This window comes from Thermochaetoides thermophila (assembly GCF_000221225.1).
Source record: "Thermochaetoides thermophila DSM 1495 unplaced genomic scaffold scf7180000011815, whole genome shotgun sequence".
NCBI lineage: Eukaryota > Fungi > Ascomycota > Sordariomycetes > Sordariales > Chaetomiaceae > Thermochaetoides > Thermochaetoides thermophila.
Genome location: NW_006383031.1, coordinates 1369544 through 1389781, shown reverse-complemented (window position 1 = coordinate 1389781; position 20238 = coordinate 1369544). Strand labels below are relative to the sequence as shown.

The 20238-nt window shown below is 48.2% G+C and overlaps 6 protein-coding genes across 6 annotated transcripts; 4 read left to right on the top strand and 2 right to left on the bottom strand.

The window, feature by feature from the left end:
• Nucleotides 1–720: 720 nt before the first annotated feature.
• On the top strand, nucleotides 721–2794 carry CTHT_0019970 (alpha-amylase-like protein; the record flags this gene model as incomplete). The annotated part of the gene is made up of 6 exons (XM_006692415.1): nucleotides 721–1487; nucleotides 1546–1921; nucleotides 1988–2011; nucleotides 2115–2135; nucleotides 2187–2695; nucleotides 2770–2794. 6 exons carry the CDS (start codon nucleotides 721–723, stop codon nucleotides 2792–2794), a joined length of 1722 nt encoding a protein of 573 aa, XP_006692478.1.
• A 1373-nt stretch (nucleotides 2795–4167) lies between these two features.
• Nucleotides 4168–5151, top strand: CTHT_0019960 (uncharacterized protein; the record flags this gene model as incomplete). Its single annotated transcript, XM_006692414.1, has 1 exon — nucleotides 4168–5151. One exon carries the CDS (start codon nucleotides 4168–4170, stop codon nucleotides 5149–5151), a length of 984 nt encoding a protein of 327 aa, XP_006692477.1.
• A 250-nt stretch (nucleotides 5152–5401) lies between these two features.
• CTHT_0019950 (uncharacterized protein) lies at nucleotides 5402–5962 on the bottom strand (the record flags this gene model as incomplete). The annotated part of the gene is made up of 1 exon (XM_006692413.1): nucleotides 5402–5962. One exon carries the CDS (start codon nucleotides 5960–5962, stop codon nucleotides 5402–5404), a length of 561 nt encoding a protein of 186 aa, XP_006692476.1.
• A 1600-nt stretch (nucleotides 5963–7562) lies between these two features.
• On the top strand, nucleotides 7563–8187 carry CTHT_0019940 (uncharacterized protein; the record flags this gene model as incomplete). The annotated part of the gene is made up of 2 exons (XM_006692412.1): nucleotides 7563–7611; nucleotides 7679–8187. 2 exons carry the CDS (start codon nucleotides 7563–7565, stop codon nucleotides 8185–8187), a joined length of 558 nt encoding a protein of 185 aa, XP_006692475.1.
• Nucleotides 8188–11479: 3292 nt separating this feature from the next.
• On the bottom strand, nucleotides 11480–13497 carry CTHT_0019930 (uncharacterized protein; the record flags this gene model as incomplete). The annotated part of the gene is made up of 3 exons (XM_006692411.1): nucleotides 11480–12655; nucleotides 12859–13361; nucleotides 13428–13497. 3 exons carry the CDS (start codon nucleotides 13495–13497, stop codon nucleotides 11480–11482), a joined length of 1749 nt encoding a protein of 582 aa, XP_006692474.1.
• A 2024-nt stretch (nucleotides 13498–15521) lies between these two features.
• CTHT_0019920 (uncharacterized protein) lies at nucleotides 15522–16442 on the top strand (the record flags this gene model as incomplete). Its single annotated transcript, XM_006692410.1, has 1 exon — nucleotides 15522–16442. The coding sequence occupies one exon, from the start codon at nucleotides 15522–15524 to the stop codon at nucleotides 16440–16442; it is 921 nt and encodes a 306-aa protein (XP_006692473.1).
• Between the last annotated feature and the right edge of the window lie 3796 nt (nucleotides 16443–20238).

Here is a 20238-nt window from a genome sequence, read left to right as displayed (position 1 = left end):
CAGGAGGTCTGTCTAGATTGTCAAATAATACAATAAATTAACATTTGTTAAAAATGGATTAAGGTTGGTTGGTCTTATAAGGCCTATAGCATAATGGTGCTGAGGCTAATGGTTCGAAAAGACTGTCTATTGAATCCGTTCTCAGGCGTTTCCCTGAATATTATCTCAAGTCTTTGTAGGCAAAATGAGCTGTGCAGGTTATAAGAAGCAATCATGCCGACAGCTAACACATTGAACAAGCCCCAGAAACTTAAAGAAACATCATGTGGATCCCAGATTTACCCGTTTCCCTGGTGATATTCAGGGGTAGAAAAGTCTAAACAATAGGAGGTTGCTGAAGAGACGCACGGACCACCACTCTCTCGTCGTCTTCGTGATGAGTACGTGGCTTGGCATCTTCACCGTCATTTGTTTCTCACTCACATAAGCCTGAAGGAGTCACATCCAAGATCAAATAGTCGAAGAAACAAAATACTTGATGCGATTAAGTGGAAAAGTTCCATAGGGCGCCCAGAATTTACTCTATAACATTGCGGAAACATATCGAAACCAAGGCCAATCCCTGCAACAGAGTGTTCTCAAAATTCGAGGATTGGACTGTCCGGATCTCAGGGGAGAAGACCAGAAAGGAGGACAAACTCTCACTGCGAGGCTCGCTCTCAATCCGTTCATTTCTGCCGCCCGAACCCCCAAGGAACCTCCTCAGCGCCTGAACCACCAATGTCATCTTTTCTCAAACTCCCTTCTCCCCCTCTCCCCCCACACCTCCAGGCCCTCCAAGCTGCCGCCCGCCGCCAAGAGCCCGGCTCCGGCTACTCTGCCAACCTGCGACCCCTCCGCAAGCGCCTCTCAGCCGCCGACCTCCCTAACCCCTACCTCATTTCTCCCGGCCAGCCCTGTCCCGACAACGAAATCCTCTTTCAAGGTTTCGAGTGGCACGTCCCCGCCGACGGGCAGCACTGGATCCGATTGCGGAACGCGATCCCCTCGCTCGCGTTTTTGGGCGTCACCAAGCTTTGGATCCCGCCAGCGTGCAAGGCGGCGGATGGACGAGCTGGTAACGGGTATGATGTGTATGATTTGTGGGATTTAGGGGAGTTTGAGCAGAAGGGGTCGCGCAGAACGAAGTGGGGGAGTAAAAGGGAGTTGGTGGAGATGGCTGAGGAGGCGGAGAGGCATGGTGTGCGGGTGTTGTTCGATGCGGTGATAAATCATAAAGCCGGAGGGGATTTTGTGGAGAGAGCTGTTGCGACGAAGATGGATGATAAGGACCGGAGGAGAGAGATGGGCCCTTCGAGGGAGATTGGAGCGTGGACTGGGTTTGAGTTTCATGGACGAGGAGGGCAATATAGCTCGATGAAGTGGCGCAAGGAACACTTCACGGGAGTTGACTATGATGATAATGGGAGAGAAAAGGGAGTGTGGAAATTCCAGGGAAAGGAGTGGGCCGAGGATGTGGATGAAGAGTTGGGGAATTATGACTTCCTGTGGGTATACCTATCTTATCTCCGAGTAAATGACGTTCGTACTGATGTTTTGTGTGAGGATGTTTGCGGATATCGACCATCGGCACCCTGAAGTGAGAGCAGAGCTTTTCCGTTGGGTTAAGTGGCTACCAACCCAGTTGCGGCTGGGTGGCTTGCGGCTTGATGCGCTCAAGCATTACAGTTTGCAGTTTCTGCGGGACTTACTTTTTCATTTGGACTCCCATGGCCTACGAGATTGGTTCATCGTTGGCGAATACTGGCGCGAAGACTCTGAATTCCTTGCCAAGCTTATTGACTTCGTGAACCATCGTTTATCACTTTTTGACATTCAGCTCGTATCGAACTTTAGCAAGATCTCCTTGTTGCAGGAGAGGGGGGACTTGAGAAAAATATTCGATGATTCGCTATGTCTATGGAGACCCCATAATGCAGTGGTGAGTGCAGTGTTGCCCTTAATATATCCCGAGCGAGAGCATTTGGACTAACATGGTTTTATTTAGACATTTGTCACCAATCACGATACTGTAAGTTGACATGGCAAAGTCACGGCGGAGCTCTAGGTGCTGTCTCCTGCTTTGCCATCTCTCCTAGCATACTCACAATATTGATACTTACCTTCCTTCATAGCAACCAGGACAGCCTTTAGGGGTATGTTTCCTCCCTTCTATGCGCCAGCTTCCACACACTAACCACTCGCAGACGCCCATCGCTCCATTCTTCGTCCCATTCGCTTACGCCCTCATCTTGCTTCGTGCCAACACAGGACTTCCATGTGTTTTCTATGCAGATTTATATGGCTACGTCGCTCAACCGTCACATCCTGCCCTTCCAGGTCTCATTACACCACCTTGCGGTGGGGTAGTAATACCTAAGATGATGCTCGCCCGAAAGTTTTGGGCCTATGGTTCGCAGTACGATTACTTCGACGATCCTCGATGTGTGGGCTTTACGCGTGAAGGCCATCCCTCGAAATCAGGGGGCAATGGATTGGCCGTTGTTATGACCAACGGATGGGAATATGCCAGTAAGCGGATGTTTGTTGGGAAACACCACGCTGGCGAGATGTGGACAGATCTATTGAGGTGGTGTCCTGGACAGGTCATCATCGATGAGAACGGATGGGGCATATTCCCGGTAGGACATCGGAGCGTTGCTGTTTGGGTGAATGCAGCTGCAGACAACCGAGGGGCAGTAGATGCTTACGTCTTGTGAGTTCTCCTAATTACCCAGCCTACATCCTCGGGTTGTTTCCAGCCTGGCACCTGACTAATCCTAGGCATAGCAATATTGATATCTACAAATCTTAACATCCCGTCACACCTATTGTGCCAACAAGATGCCCCCTCGATCCTCGCTCCAATTTATCGAGAAAGTACTTCCCGGCTTATAATCTGACCATCAATAACCTGTATCTGTCGTTCGTGATAACATTGACGGATGCGGGAATGACATTAGAAGCGCCGGAGACTCTGGTGTTCAAGCTGACTGGCAATATGCTGAACGAAGCAAGGGAACGAGGTTCTGCAACTCGTAAAGGATTTGGTATACATGTACCCACTCGAACGTGAGAAAGCTGTTGAGCCTGAAGACTTCAAAGCATCAATTGCTACCTCAGATTGTCGTTGAAAGCTCCGAATGTCTACGATTCTGATGAATTTCTGTTGTTAGACCCTATTCCTGACAACATACGAGCAACACAGATTGCTGACAGAGACAAGGAGATATCTGTTTATATCACGCAAAATGGTCAGCAGAAGGACTGGAGAGTAATATAAGCCAGTAGGCTTGAATAATGAGCAGAATGAAATCGGATGTTATGCTTGTTACCTATGCAATGCTCTACATATAAGAAGGATGGTAGAGACGGTGGCTTATACAGACAAAAGAAAAGGAAACAAGTGTAAGCCATTGATTCACTAGCCATATATGGAATACTCGTGGAGCCGAATGCCAAGAGTTTCCGCCCCCCCATTAGCTGCATTACCTTAGGCCTTCCGGCACTGTGGGCATGACCTGTGCCCATCTAGGTAGACTTGGTCGGAAAACACAATCATTTCAATCATTCGTTTTCGAGGCTGCATGGCACAAGTCCTCTGTCACCCACGGATGCGGGGAATCTATTAGCCATCTCTCAAGAAAGCTTGCATCGAACCCTGCATATCTAAAAAGGAAAGATTTATAAGCTTACGATCTTGATGGAGAAAGATGGTGCATGACTCGTGTCGAGCTCTTAACTCAAGCTCACTTTCCATTTGCACGCAATTATCTACCTAGTACGTAGTACATTCTTCTCTACGATAGTGGAAATTGATAGCGCATTGATGCTTCTTTTATGGACCCAGATATGCCCCGCACTTCCTGTGTCTGTCTGTTCATGATGTGAAAGAAAATTGGTCAGCCGGCAGATTTGTCAGCCATACGGGCTGCAACATCGCAATGATGTCTATAAAAAGCATCATCCCAAAATGTGAATGGCGTAAGCTGGTGCTGACGGAAAAGCATATATAGTGGATTCAAAACCACCATGCAAGCGGCGATATGAGGAATCTTTGAGCGATCCAAAATCACAAGTGGAAAGCAGAGATCAAAGGTTTTCTTGCCCTTACTCCCTTGTGAAAGACATTCCTTCATCTTGTGACGTCATTTCCCACAGGACACATCACCCTGCCAACAAAGCACCATGGCCAAGATCATTACAATCCTCGGGGCAACTGGCGCTCAAGGCCAGGGCGTCGTCGCCTCCTTTATCAATGACCCCTCCTACAAAGTCCGGACCATTACTCGCAATCCCTCTGGTGCCCCAGCCCAAGCCCTGGCCGCCAAAGGCGCCGAGGTCGTCCAAGGAGACTTCAACGACCTCGCAAGCCTCAAGACCGCCTTCGCCGGCTCACACATTATCTTTGCGGTCACCAACTTCTTCGAGCCCTTCGCGAAGCTCTTCGACGGGCCCAAGACTGCCGAGATCGAAAAGCAGCAGGGAATCAACATTGCACAGGCGGCCGCGGTCACTGATTCCCTTGAGCACTTCATCTGGAGCACGCTGCCCAACAGCCACGCCGTGAGTGGCGGCAAGTTCAGCGTGCCCCATTTCGACGGCAAGGCCTCGGTCGACGATTACATTCGGGAGAAGGAGCCCGCGCTGCTGGCCAAGACGACGTTCCTCTGGGTGACGTGGTACCACACGAATTATTCATTCCCTGTGTACACGCCTTTCAAGGTGCCGACTGCGTTTGCCGACGTGCATGTGCAGCTGGGTAGCTGGTCGCCTGAGACGCCTATTTCGACAATTGGGGATGTGAGGCTGAATCTGGGCAAGTTTGTGCGTGCTGCGGTCGAGCAGCCGGAGAAGGCAGCCAACGGCGCATATGTGCTGGCTGCTGTAGAGACGATTAGCGTGGAAGGTCTGCTGAAGCTATGGGGGGAGACGCATGGCAAGAAGACAAAGTATGTAAAGATTGATCCTGAGGCGTTTCGGGAGTTGTGGCCTGTTTTGGCGGAGGAGCTAGGCGTGATGATGGACTATTGGGATGCTACCAGGGAGAAGAGCTGGAGTGATGTCTCTGGGGGAAAGGTTCTGACCAAGGAAGACTTGGGAATCCAGGGTTTGCAGACCCTGGAGGAGGGCCTGAAGGACTTGGCTGCCAAGACTGCTACTGCTCAGTAGTGCGTATGTCGGATACAAGATGAAGAAGTTGAGTATCAAAATAAAGAAATAAACTCACACCATTTGTGCAGACCGTAAAGGTAGCGAGTTCGTTCTTGATATCATTTTATCCAGTGTTACTCGAGGTATCATGGATGAATCTAGATCATCCCAGAGACCATAACGCCAGTATCCAAACCAAGCTCATAACCCCCTTTACCCAAATAAACCAGCATCGTCCTTGCAGTTAACAGTTTCGAGCCCCCTCCCCTCAAAGCTTTTCATTGACCCATTCACTCTCATACTTCACACCACTCCTTTTGAACAGCGCAGTGATAGGGCATCTCCTCTCAACCTCCGACACAAACTTCTCAAACTCGGCGCTCCCCTCAGGGATATCCGTCTGAACGCGCAACTTGAGTTTCACACTCTCCCAGTTGGGGTTTCCTTCCTCGCCCTTGACAAGAGTCTTAGTGGGCAGCTGCGCCTCAACATCAACATGCCACTGGCCCAGCCTGATGCCGTGATCCTTGGCCACCACGGCGCCGGTAACCTGGTTGCAGGCGCTTAGAGCAGCGAGAGAGTAAACGACAGGAGAGGGGGCCGAGTCCTCGCCACCCAGGATGGGGTAGGTGTCGGCGGTGAAACTGTAGGTCTTTCCTGGGACGGAGATGTGTTGCAGGACGCCAATGCCGGTGCCTGAGATGGCGACAGGGAGCGTAGACTGGAGAGCTTTGGTAGTCGAGATGAGGCGGATGGCTTGTGACTTGGCGAGAAGAGTAGAGTTGGCCAGGGGCCGGCAGAGGCCATGGAGAGCGAATCGGGCGGCCATTTTTGGTCTGCGGCTACAGAGATGTAGTTTTCGTTGTTGAAAGTCTTCTGAAAATGGCTGAAGTCCCGTCCGGTACGTTGGGGCTGGATATCTGGTTTTCCAACATCAAACTTCGAAAGACCTCTTGACTTTATGTATACATTTTGAGTCCGAGATGGGTGTTAGAGCCCGTGTCATCGAGACATGTCTCGCCATTCTTCCACAGAATGACGAATCTGGAATGCGGTCTTGGCAAAACGCGATGGAGCCGACTGTAGTGGAGACTTTTGTCGATGTTTTCGCTCGATACCAAATGCTGAAGACATAATCTCTGTCATGACTGACGGCGCTGTGCTCGTGGATCAATGATGCAATGGAACCTACAAGTGGCACCTTTTCCATCCAGTACGACTTGTACTACCCACATGCTATCCTAAGGGCAGCACAGGGAGCAAAACAATTCGCACAGGTTAGGGGAGGAGCAAGCAAGCCATCATGGATACAAGAGATCATTACGAAAACGCTTTCGTAATCAACTCTGGAAAGAGGTGCATGAACACCGCATCCAAATGCATCCAACTTGAGAATTCTGGGTTTTCCCGAAAGCTGTACTCAACTCGAAGGTGGACTCGTTGGATTGAACTGAACCCCATGAAGTCTCGCGGCAGTACAGGAGAACGGGTGTCTTGGCATCACAACTAGACCTTGAATTGCGGGGCACAAAGGGTTTGTTTGCCTCGCTATGGAGCAAGGATGCTTGCAAAAAAGCCGAGAGCATCGTTCATTATGGGGTTGGTTTCGATCGCCTTGCCCCTATTTTACTGGAATTGTGCTTGATCAATTCTAAATCCCAGGAAATCGCACGTACATCTATATTCTACAGTTCTGGTTGTAGATTGCTTAAAATCACACTCTGACAGGGGCAGATGCCGAGGAAGCAAGATGCGCGGCAGAGACCCACTCTCGTCCCGAGATTTGGGGTCGCGCGCTACAACGTGCAGCGATCTCAGCTCCTTGCGCCTGGTCGCGTCGAGCTCTCCTTACCTTGGTTTACAAACCCCTAAAACTTTCAAAGTGGTCCTTTTGCATCGATGCGACTTGTTTTTTTCTTGTGCTTCGGCCTATCTGCTAAAGTCGGCGTATCCAAGAGCCAGGGGTAAGTAACAGGGCAGTGTGTGAAACGCGACCATGCCAGTTTCACCATGAAGTTCGCATCGCCTGCTGTGAGTGCCAACATGAAACCCCTATTCCCCCGGACTGTTCAATGTCACCAAATACTGTTGTGTGCAAGGGGACTCTCCCGAACAATACCTGAGAATCGCTTTGTCTACACCTATGGTTAGGGTGCATCCAGGGACCAACATGAAACGGTGAGGCACAGAGCCCCTAACTCTAAAGGATTGAAGTTTCATTCAGCAAATGCTTAAACTTCTATTAAGAAGCGATCTGCCACCTGTCCAATGTTGTTTTTGATGGGCTGATCTACATTCTGCATTACTCGCCGGTCTGTTTTCTCTGCATTATTTTTTTCCTGTTGGGTTGGCAGGCACAACCCAAGTTTTCTTCAATCCTGATTTCCCTATCAGATCACCGTTTTTTTTTCTCTTTGTGATATTCAAAAATGAAGTTCCTCACTTTCCTTACTCTTGGTGTTGGCTTTGCCGCTGCAGGTAGGTCTATCGGTTTGGTGTTCCAGAGTTCACCGGCTTACAAGATTTTTAGCTCCCGCTCTTGTAGAACGTCAAAACCCCTCGGCCTGCTTCATCATTGGCAACCAACAACTCCCCAAGGAAACTGCTGATATAACCAACCAGATTAAGGACCGGATCAGCTGCAACCCCCGCCGCACTACACTTTCTGGAGTACCTGATGTGTCCTCGGGTGGCATCACGTTCTCATCCATCAACTTTGCCACATCCTCACAGACGCCTCTCCAATTTGCCCTGAGTAGATTCGCAACCCCTACCCCGCTGCGGAACGCCGATCTTGCTACCTTCCAAAAGCAACTTGACGTCTATCTGGCCACTGAAGCTGGTATTCGGTCCGTTGGCGGCAACCTTGCCATCAAGCTGCCAAAGTTCTTCCTACAGTTCCAAGTCTCACGCATCCAAACGGCACAGGGTAATCCACCCACAGCTCCTGGTCTCCAGGTCAACCATTTGTTGGAGAAGGTGCTCAAGAACGCTCCTAGGGAGAGCGAGGAGCTAAAAAATCAAGTCGGGGCTCTTGCTCGAATTCTGTCCTAATATACGATCGGGGACAGCGTACGATCCTGTTGCCAAATAAACTGCTTAGATAAACGGCCAAAACAGAGATGATGGCGGAGTATGTTGACGTAGACTCCCATGACTTTGATATTGCCCTTTACAGCCTAATTTGGCGTTTGGGCCACTGAAGAGATAGCGGTGAGGTACCGGCCTTGAGGAAGTCAATGAAGAGTACGGCCATTGGCCGTGGATATGGTTCTGAAAAAGTGTTGTTGAACTGTGTATTAATGATGTTGACGATCGAATAAAACTCGGAAAATGTTTCTCTATATGCCTCGGGTGCATCAATTCGTGACTGGATAGATGGCAACTTTCATTAATGGCACGACGCGGAAAAGTTATATTATCCAATAATTTTCTGTTTTTGACTTTTCATCCATATACACACATGCATCCGTGCTACGAAGAAACACATACTCTATTTTCACAGCTCTTTAAACGGATTAATCGCGTTTTTGAGTAACAGGCGCTGCTCCCGACTTCCAAATTCGCATTTTCCTACCAAGTTCCCGAAATTTGCAATACAAGGTCAGCATCAACAGATTGATTCTCGCCTTCTGGGACTTGACCAGACTCTCCTTGAATGTTTAATTTTACTGACCTTTAACTCACAAGACTGCTTTCTAAAATTATCAGCTGTTGCTTAAGAGAGCCCGCGTTCTTCAACTCTCATTTTCGTTAAAGGCAATTGCCCTCACATGGAGAGCTGAGGAAACTTAGAGGTGTCAGTACGTACTTGCTGTTTTTCTCTTCCTATACGCATATATACCGGACAACTGAAGCTGAGTTATTTCGACGTACTGCATCAACGGCTCAAGCCCATCCCGCCCAATTTTTCTGGCCCAAAAGTGCTGGAGCTAGGGAAATATCAAAATCAATGTAGCGTTGATATCGAAGATGTCTCTCCAAGTTTTGGCGACTTTGTCGAACTGAATTTTAGTGATATTAATAGTAGATAAGAACCAAACAAATGTGTTTCTGTCTGCAGGTAACTCCCTGGAGTTTCTCCTATGTCTGAGGAAAGTGAAAGCCTGCTCAGTCTCCACATCTAAAATCAATCCTCGCAATATCCTCTGCTACCAATTCTTTGGACCTTGCTTAACACCATCTTCATATGTCATCACCACTGCTTCTCTTAATCTCATCGGTTGTCGTAGTCGCTTCCATTCTCATCAAGGTGAGAATCATCGAAAATCCCCTCTTCGTCACCAAAGATAGGAAAGTTACTATAGGTGAGGACCAAGATCTGATTCTGAGACCCTTCGCACGCCTTTGGATGATCTTTCATGGACCGGCCATGAGCTTCAACCTTATCGTCATACTCACTCTTGTTAAAGTCATGACACACACTTATCGAGCTCTCTCCGTGTCAGTTGCTGGGAAGGAGAGAAGGGGGTGGGAACTTATGGAGTCTGAGCAAGTCTTACTTATCTCGATGTCCAAGAATACTTCGTCGTAGACGCATCTCCCAAGTGCCAGCGCCCACACTTCCGAAGTACTCCTAGATTGTTCCAGAATCTGCTGTCTGCCAGGAGTGACTTAGTCCCTGTCTCACTACTTCAATGTTGATTGCTGAAATCTGGCAAAGGTGAGCGGGTTTCTCGTTCTGCCCACGTCTAGCATCATGAGGTGTTGGTATCTGAAGCGTGCCAACCACGTCTACATCAGAAACAAGTCCTCGCTTTAGCATTTTCTCACCTTTAGGTTTGCTAAGATTGAACTTGTTATTATTACCCCTGCTCATCTCGCAGAGAACGGGATACCTAAGCTTTGTCCAAACTACCTGTTTGAAGCCTTGTTGAGATGTGTTGGCAACAAGTTCTGTCCAACTTGTTTCACAAACTGCGCTAATCCCCAAATTCCGAATGAGGATGAGTTTTACTGGACTGATAACGTTGTCTCTGGGGTTTTGAATCTCACTGATCTCCGCATAACGAAATGGCATCCTATCTCTCTCTCCTATTTTCTTAGAGTTAGCAAATATAATATGTTTTGTCACAGTTAGAGAATATAAGCTTGCCTGTGCCCTTTATCAGCCCTCGAAGCAACGATTTCTAGAACAGAGACCGTGCAGTATCATTAAAGTACTTGATCTTAGTGTCTTCTCAGGTGGAATATTTAATTCCATTATAGAGCGTGTTTCAATGTTGCGTTTTTGCTAAGCTCCCTCCTCTCTAGGCGTGACGGTTCAGAGAGACCTCAGATGGGTTTGAGACGTGCCAGGTCGCTGGACCTGAGAGACAGGGTTTCCCACACAATAAAAATAATCCCTGTGATTACCAGTTGAACAGACAACTGTTTATACTGCTGACTGGTGAGCTTCATTTGCCAGACGGCCCTGCCTGGAATCTATATATATTATATACCCTTGTGGGCTTTCTCTGTTCCTGCTCAATGGCACAAACTCTTGCGGATTAGGGCCTTTTGGCGTTAGGAAGTTACTCCCCAATGCGTGAAGTTGTCGGAGGTGGATATCTGGGTTTGATGGGTCACAACTCCTTTTTTCTCCGATCAGTTGGTTGTATGGAACCCACTCCTCCAGATAGTGCTTCTGTTGGTCATGACACTAGGATATTTCTCTCATGTCTTGTTTTTAAGCCAAATATCGATAAATTCCGTGGAACCGTGGACTCTTAGCTTCTGAAAAGTTCGAAAAGCACACGTATAAATTGGTAAGATAAAAGAGTGGGAGAAAGAAATGATTCAAGAAAAAATTTAGGGATTGAGAAAGGGATGTAGACTGACAACTGAACGAGGAGAATGAGACGTGTATTAGTAGAGGTCAAGACTAAGAAGCGAATATGCTTAAGACGTGTGGCTATTGCTGTACGGAACTTCGAGCACCGTGTGTAAGGATATAGATAGCCACGGAACAGCGTCAAATCAGCATGTAGATGTTGAACATAGGATAAGTGGACAAGCCGATCATAGGTACGCACATATATCTTTGATAGTTCATGGCCAATTCCTATTGTACATAACTTCCGCTATAACTGGACGCAAACTGATGACTTGATACACTCAATAGCAAAAGTATAGGCCCATACCCTTCGGAGAAATGATAGCGGTACGCAGACAAGAAAGCTTGTTAGCATGCAATTTGGATCTTGGGGTCCTGCATTTTCTCGCAGAACATTTACGTTGAGTTGAGATGTAGAATAATGGCGGAGGTATCATGCTTTCCAGGTGTAACGATAAATCATATACGAAGATTATGAAATAAAAGTGAGAGCAAAATAACGAGTGATAAGAGACGTGAACCCTATGGGCTTCATCCGTGGTTTGGCTTAATCTCTCCCCTTTCGAGCTGTGACATCTGCCCAGCTAGGCGGCCAAACTGCCATTCTGGTAGTGATATGCCGGTTTGCTCGTTGATGGTAGTCATCAGAGGGGGTAACATTTGGTAAATGTTGCGCATAGTAGCAATGCTGCTCTGGTTGACGATGGCCCCACCAGCCGGGCCATCGGTGCCGGCCTCGGGACCAGTGTTCCAGACGCTGATCTTGGGCTGCAAGCCACGGATGGCCTCGGCGTTGGCCTTGGCTAACTCAACGTAGGTACCCTTCTCAATCATCATGTACTGCAGCAAGCCAGCCGGACCACCGAAGGCGTCCGCCATCTTAGCATAGGCTTCAGCCATCGCCTTCAAACCCTCAGCTTCCTTGAGGGTCTTCTGTAGTTTGGCGTCGGCGTTGTGAACAGTAGCGTAGCACCAAGCTTCGGCATCAAGCTTCGTTTTGAAGGCTGCTGTCTCCGTGTCCACCTTAACCTTATAAACATCGGCATCGGCCTGCTGCTTCTGCTTCTCGAAGTTGGCCTTGGCGTCTGTTTCAGTTTGGTACCGTTTGGCATCAGCATCCACGCGCGTCTTGTGCGCGATCACCTCTGCGTCAACTTTGGTCTTGTAAGCGTCGGCATCTACCTGCTGCCTTTTGCTTTCGGCAGCAGCCCTGGCTTGAGCTTCGACCTCGTAAGCCTTGGCATCGGCCGCTTGTTGCTGAGCTTCACGGCTGATGGTGGCTTTGACGACATCTGTAGCGCGGAGACGTTCCAATTCGGCCGCCGCACGCTTCGTCTCGACTTCGCGCTTGAGTTCCTCATCTTGGGCTTGGGCTTTGCGCTTGGCATGGATACGGGCGATCTCGACATCGCGATCGAGCTCAGTTTTGCGAGTTGCAAGAATAGCCTCGGCCTGAGCGCGCTCAATGTCGCGCTCGGTCTTTTGGACCGCCGTCTCAGCATGAATCTTCGCAATCTCGCGTTCCTGGTCGCCCTTGATTCTAGCGATTTCCTTCTCTTGCTCACCCTTGCGCCTGGCTTCGCCGACGGTACCACGCAACTGTGCTTCAGCGACATCGATTCGAGCCTGGTTAGTGGCTCCTTCATGAGCCTTGCGGCTGAGTGATTCAAAGTACACAGAGTTCGGGGCATCCTTCAGCTCTTTAACCTGCAACAGTGTTAGTATTATGTGAAAGGTTAGGCGTCCTTGCAAGGTGTGTATTGCAGGCAAAGAGGAAGGGTTGGGGTTAAGCGAGAGGATAGGAGAAAAGGGGGCTCAGGGGCAAATCACCCCCACCTCCCATCCTCCTCTTGTAAACATCACCACAACATAAAAGAACGACGAATATAAGAAAACTAGGGCGCACGTACATTTGCGTTGAAGATCTTTAACCCAAATTGATCCAATTCTCCTTGAATGTTGCGGAAAATGCGACGCTTGAAGACTTCGCGTTCGCTGAAGATCTCTTCCATTGTCATGGAGGAGACCAACACGCGGACTTCACCCTCGATGATACCCTTGACGATGTTTTCGAGAAAGTCACGATCATTGGCACTTGTCGTTCCCTTCTTTGTGGCCTTCGAGTCTGCCAGAAGCATGGCGTATTTCATCAGGGCATCTCCCGCATCATCGTCGCGACGCCATTCCCCGTCTTCTGCCTGTCCTTCAGCTCTATTCGCGGAATTGCTAGAGGAAGATCGAGAATGACCACCGCGTTTGTTGACATTTGGGCCAATTGTAAAGACTACTGGCAACACGACTTGAAGTTTTTCCTTGGTCATGGCCTGGAGATTCATTGGATAGTCGTGCGGATGCACGCTGAACCGAAAACATCTTTGAAATGGCATCACCCATGTTGCCTTGGTGATCTTGACTTGGGGTATGTTAGTTCCGGCTGCCCAATAGTTAGTGAAGGCGTCTTAAAAGGAAGAAAACATACTATTCTTAATTCCCATGCCAGTAACGGCAAGGTACTCATCAGGAGCCGCAATCCTGTATCTTGGCAACATCTTGACGGTCGAGATATGCCCGAGCTCTTTCAGTTTATAAATTGGATCGTTATCTGTTATGCTGTTGCCAAACGACACATCTGACCTGGGCTCAGGCTGTCGGGCACAAAGTTCACAACGCTAAGGGTATGCGGAAGGAAAATCGTGCCCTCGATCAATGAATAAGTGTTGTTAGCAAAACACAGGGAAAGTTTAAGATTTATGTATCCTGCAGGTGTTGTTAAATCACAAGCCCGAGAAACCCAGGCCACCCCATTTGGGTAAGACTATTAAACTCAAATCGCTCTCAACACTCCCGCTTGCTTGGCATTGCTACATTCTTCAGATAAAGCGGGCGCCAGCATAGCCGTCAACTGGAACTTGAGCATTTTGGGCGCTATGCATGGTTGATGATTGTAAGACTGGCCCGTGGGATACCAGGTCTGCCTTGCCGTCCCTGCGACTGTGTCTTACTATTTTCCGATTCGACAGCCGGCATAAGCCCGGTCCTCGTCAGGCGGAGATACTCAGCCTCACCGACCCCGGTTCTGAACCCTGATAACAAGTCAGGTCACAGAGACAACCCCTCCTATCTGCAGCTCCCATCTGGCAGCAGCTAGAGAACCACGTGTCAGCATTTGTGTGGCTTCACGCGTGCGCAAAGAAGGATCATGAACCAATGTTTGTTCGGCGAAAATATGCACTGCGTCGGACTGCTTACTGCGGGGTCGGGCGATGTCTTCTCGAAGCCTTGCTATCACTTACCTTCACTCAAGTGCACATACAAATGTCTTGGGTTAGATGCGGGTAGTTGTTACCGCCCACTGTCTGGGAAACCGAGCGCTTTCGGCTCAGATTGCTTCAGCAGCTGGTCAGCCTAACAACCGCGCTAAAATCACCTAGCGGCCCCAGCAATCAGCCACCTGGCACTATTGGATGTCTGTCCTGGATATGCAACTCCACCTTTCAGAGTCAAATTGGTAACCAGCCCGGGATCCTGCATAAGAAATTCTACAGAAGAATCTGCAATAAGGTTTGGTTTTCTCTTTTTGTCACGAACAAGCAGCACCAATCACACGACGCAAAATGAGGTCTTCAGGTTATGGGAGCGGGCTTCTAGAATCCTTCTCTGGGCGGAGCGCTGCTTTACACAGCAATTACCTGACAACACCCTCATCAATACCATCGCCACAGCTGTTAATGAAACTGTCTTTTCACATCGTAGAACTCACACCCCAGCAACATTGGGTTAAAAACCCCAGGATATAAGCCAATTGAAAGCAGGAGCGACGAGGGAGGACGAGATGAAGGCAGCAAAGAGAAATGCTGTCAGAAAGATGGAAAGCTCGGATTAAACAGATTCAACGATACCGAGGCTTTCTGACAAGCAGGCAAAAGAAATGCTCTAAGCATTTTAAATATTGTGTGACAGCGTCAAGTCCTACCTTACTGGGTCGCCATCTTCACTTGGCGCAGAGCCATACCCCTCATGGCGCGACTGCGCCCCACTCCACAGTCGCTCAGCCTCTTTTGTCCTCACTTCTCATTGGAGATGCTTGATCGACCTGAATCCCTCAAGTGCGGGGGAGCTTGTGATATCTGGGAACCTTCGAAGGGACAGTAGTAGGTTTTCAGGCAACTGGGCGGATATGCACTTAGTCTCCCAATCACGACGGCCACAGGGTTGGGATTACCTAGACCTCTTATCCTGCAGGACCCCCGCCTTGTTGAGATATGTGATCCAGATGTACATCTGGGGTTTGAGGTATCCCGCGCAATGCAAAGCTTTCTGCCCTCTGTTCGGGAAGCTGTCTGTTCAACTTGAAAAACAGGTATTGGGTGATCCTCCCTTTCAGTTTGAAGCATTATCCGCACTCCGGTTCCCCATCAACTCAGCTCTTCATTGTGGTAGTCCAGTGCTAAATGTCCTAATCTGCACATCACTGCCCCATCATCCACGTTATGTGTTAAACAGCTCGCTGTTACCGCCAACGCTTTACGTGCTAACATTATATTGCTCGAGTCATCGATTACACAGCACGAATATGGGCACTTCCGATGATCTCCCTCCTTCCTACAACGAAGCCATCTCTGGTGTAGACTCTAAAGTCAGACCATCGACAAGTTCAGTGTTCTGGTCCCCCTTATCAAACCACATACGCGCGCTACCCGAATTACTTCGCCAGACCATTGCTGCCCGAAAGACATCTCAAGATGTTAGGGATGCGAATACCATCATGTTGATGCTTCCTTCCGTCGAGGACTTTCTTAGTCGCCTATCATCTGGAAGATTGCTTGATTGTTTTGGCAACATTCCTCGCATTTCTGAACTGACGCTCGTGCCAGCTGTGGCTGTGCCCGAGGGCTGGGAGCTTACCGGTGCCAGGGAACGTGTTCTTGAAGGAGAAGTCGTCGAGGTCAGTCGGGTTGAAGACCCTGCTCACACCAAGGATGGCAAGAGTAGTAGACAAAGGCCACACCGGCCGAAGTTAATCAGTACTCTAAGAGACGAAGTTGATGAGACCATTGACGAATGGGGTTGGTTCGAGACAGAAGAGCTCGGGGACGGAAAAGGGTTCTCAGGAGATCCGTTATGGTGGGACGATGAAGAAATGGCTAAGAGACTGGCAAAGCGGTTACAGCCAGAGCCTGACTTGGATAGAAAGAAAGTTCATGCTATTGTTATTGAGCGGAAAACAGCAACGCGTGAGGAAAAGTTGGGGTGGATTGCTCGGTTGGGTTTTGGGGGAAGTAAGTCCAAGAAAGCGGATAGGGATCAGGTCTCGACGACAACTTTGCCTTCGACCCCAACTAGTGCCCCCGACAGTGCTGAAGCCTCTTCCTCCCCGGTTAAGATGATCGCAAAGGTTGGGGAGGTTACATTTCGAAAGGAGAACCAATTTGGCGTGTGGGAAAGCCGGACTGGCTGGGGAGTGGTGATAACTATCATGATCTCTGAAAGATAAACACCTGTCTTGATCACACCCTCGTCAACTACTGTCAGTTGATGCCTGGATACTACATCGTTTGGTCTTTTTCTTGAATTAAGAAACTTGATATGTTTCGTCGTATCCAATTTTTATTGTCTGATGCAGATAATAGCAGGCTACAAGAGTTTAAGCCAACGCGAGTTGCCTTGCCAAAACGCCATTCCTGGTCGCACATTCCTACGAAGTTAAGTTCAGAATGTTCTTCATTTGGTATTTCCTTTCTCCTGCAGAACTTCATGCTCATTCTCTCCCTTTCTACCCTTCCTTTGATCTTTACAATTGGGTCTTAGTTTTCATGATGCAGTCTCACCAATTTTCACCAATTCTGCACCACTTCATTTCGTGTTCCGCCAAGACGTTCTATATCACAAAAAAACAATTAGTTCATTTTTCTCACTGCCTCATAGCCGCGTTCTGGGGGCAATCGAAAAGGTATGGATTATGCACCTCTGTCTGAGCAGAAATAAACTGTCACCGTCAGCCCAGCTATATTGGATCAAGTTTGGCTTTTTTTACATCATACATCTTGCTTCCATTAGCATCAGTTTCGACATTTTCCATTCAGCATGGAGGTCCTGAGCCACATTGAGTTCAACGGGGACTTGGTGGCTTATGACACAGGTTGAGTGCACTGACCACAATGGTTGGTGATTAGTGTTAGGACATCTAAACGCGGCCTCCAGGGTGCCTGCCGAACATCATAAGAAATTGAGCGCGGTAGTTCTAGGGCTGGGAGAGAATTCGGTAACCATGAACTAGCAATCGATGATGCGACCATCGGTGTACTGGTTGTGGTTGTCGGGAAGCTTCTCCCAAAGCCTTTGCTTAACAGAATCACGAACAAGTGTCTCCGTAAGAGTTTGGAGAGCTTCAATCCTGCCAGTGATGCCGCAGGCATCTCTATACTAACTTCACTAACTGTTCACCAACTCGTGACTATATATGCGATATATCACACAAGGATGTAAGCCTCTACGCTCTAGTCGGCAAGCGAAATGACCTGTGAAGCATCGTGCCTCTCCCGCGGACTGACCAATGTTGCCTTTTAAACCGAATGGCTCCGGGATTGCTGAGAAACCGAACAGCAGATTCCGTACAATTCATTTAAGCAAACTTCCGTATATGGATAGAAGACTACCATGATCGGCTGGAAAGGCCTCGGTGCAGGACAGGGTTTGAGCGTAAAGCTGAGCTTTGGCTATCCTATCGCAGACCTGGAAGCCAGTGACTTGACCACGGGAGCTTCAGCGTTTGAGACAAATGACGAAGTGTCGTCTGCGGCATTTTGGGTATCTCCCAAAATAAAAGCTGGCTACTAAATCATAGAGTGTAAGGTCTTGCCTTCATTATGTTCCAGACGTCCATCCAACATCCACGAGTGCTGGCTTGGAGAAGTTTGTTTGACCTTTCGACATGTTGTAAAGCGGGAAACTTCAATATGACCAACAGTTACTAATTACAGAGACTCACGGTTAGCTATGAACGCACAGGGCAATTGGCTACCGGCGATTATTTTCCTTCGACCTATCTGCTGGCCATCTCGCATGACTTCCATGCCGGGTTGCAAATGTCGATGACACAATTTCCACTGTGAAATGTAGGATGAAAGCGTTATCAATCTTGATTCATATTTATCTCGGACGTATAATTCCATGGCTTGTACTTAGCAGGCAGAGCCAATTTTACGGTCGAAATTGGAAGTTTCGTAAATAAAAGAGCTAGTTGCAAGTTGACTTTCGTTCATTACATAATCAGTAGACATTGAGAGGAAAGACACAATGAAAGATATCATAATTACCTATTTTCTTGGTTCATCGAGAGACGAGGCCGGAAGATAACAGAGTGTTTTACACTGTCTGACAGCGAAATGAAAAAAAGTAGTATTTATAGAAGAAAGAAAACCCTATCCAAAGCTAATGCTTCAGAAGCGCCAGCTCCGGTTTCAGAGAGAAGTATCATGGGATAAGCTGTAATCATTTTAGCCTCTATGCGTCATGGGTAAGGCAGCTCACACCTTACCTGCCCAAGAGCAGTCTCGTGAGCCATTATAGAACCCCCCTACTAGGAACAGCATAAGCGGCTAACAGATTGAAGGCCCTGTTTTTAGGTTAGGTCATACAAGTAGGCCAGTTCCTGCCTTTTTTTTTTGCCAGATACATTCCCAGTACCGAGTCGGCCAGTCAGGTAAGAAAATCTTGACACTACAAGGCTGGCCGGCCAGTCAGCCATTTAGTTTTAAAGCTTCCAGAGTGACAAAGGTTTCAAACAACTTCTACAAGGTCACCAGCATAACAACTAACAAGCCAATCAATCACCTATGCCACAGAAGCGCCTTGTAACAACTCATCATTTCAGAGGTTGATTGAGTACAATGTCAATACGGGATAAGGTACAGGATAAAAGTCTTCTGTTTTTGAGCGTGGCCATGGATGGGGATTGTGCATTGTGCTAACTGGAAATGTCACACAGACACGGCAGTCCAAGGAAAAGGGGCATTCCTGACTGCCACAACAGGGACACCGGAGACAGAATGATTGTGAGCGGCACAAACTATGACTCTGGTGTACCGAAACGCATTTGAGGGCTTACTTGCAGTATACGGAAGTTGATCACACATATCTTGTTCTCTAGCCTTCCTCTACTTTCTTCAGTAAGTACTCTCTGCCCTATCTGACTAAGTGTCTGATGGACAATAGAAAACGTTGCTTGAAGCTCATAAAACTCAAAGCATTTTGATTTCCACTGTCATCGTCAACCCGGTTCCTAGTTCACCCTTTCTAGAAACCGTTCGAATGGAGTCACATAGCCACTGTACCTGTAACGGGTGACTTGGTCTAGTGCAGACAGGGATCGACAATGGGTCAAATGGGTTATATGATGGCCACTGACGATGTGGGGTGCACAGCGAAGTCAATTACTACGTGTAATAAACTTTCTTGATCCTCAGTGTCCTTGTGTTGGGGAGAGGAAAGCCCAAGCGAAATCCTTCATTATGTCCAAGTAGCTCCCCTTATAGAATCCCTTTGCCCTTGTGAGTGCCTCGCAGTCTTCTGCGATCTTCAGGGGCTCTCCTCAACGTGGCAAGGTTATCCATCAGGTAACAAGCGATATGTTTATTCTTGGTACGGTAGTTTACAGTTAGGATAATATAACACAGTCGTAATAATCATCCTCATAGACCGGGCTCTTCTCTCGCTTCAAGTTGGAACCTAACGCATCGATAAGCGTTCCGTCGTCCAAGTCAATGGCCCAAATCATTGTCCTATTATTGGTTAGTTATTATCATTTGAATCTAAGATCGTATACTGCTTCAAGCTTGATTCCACTTGGACTCTGTGTGATAGAAGGAGATCAAGGCTGGAAATGACACACTTACCCTCCTAGACACCGTCGGTTTGCAAAGTCCTGTTTCATTTTCAGGGTTGTTGCATTATCCCAGCTAACCCACTGGTTCTGATTCCATGTCACAATTTGAACAGCATCAGCTTCGTGAAGGCGCTGCTGGCCGCCGTTTCTAATAATCTCGTTGATTTCCTATGCCGACAGAACACCAGGAGTGCCTGTGCATCGACCTGCATCGCCACCAGTTGAAGGAATGAAAGGGCAGCCAGGGTCTCGACAATTAGGGCCCGCTAGTGTAAAGCCTATCACTTGAAGTCAGCTTATGTACCAAATTGCATGTCTGCAGAGGATCGAGTTACTTCTCCCATATAAGCCAAGCCCAAGGTTAACCCTCTCGGGGTTGACGTTGTTTCTCCATAGCAATTCCAGC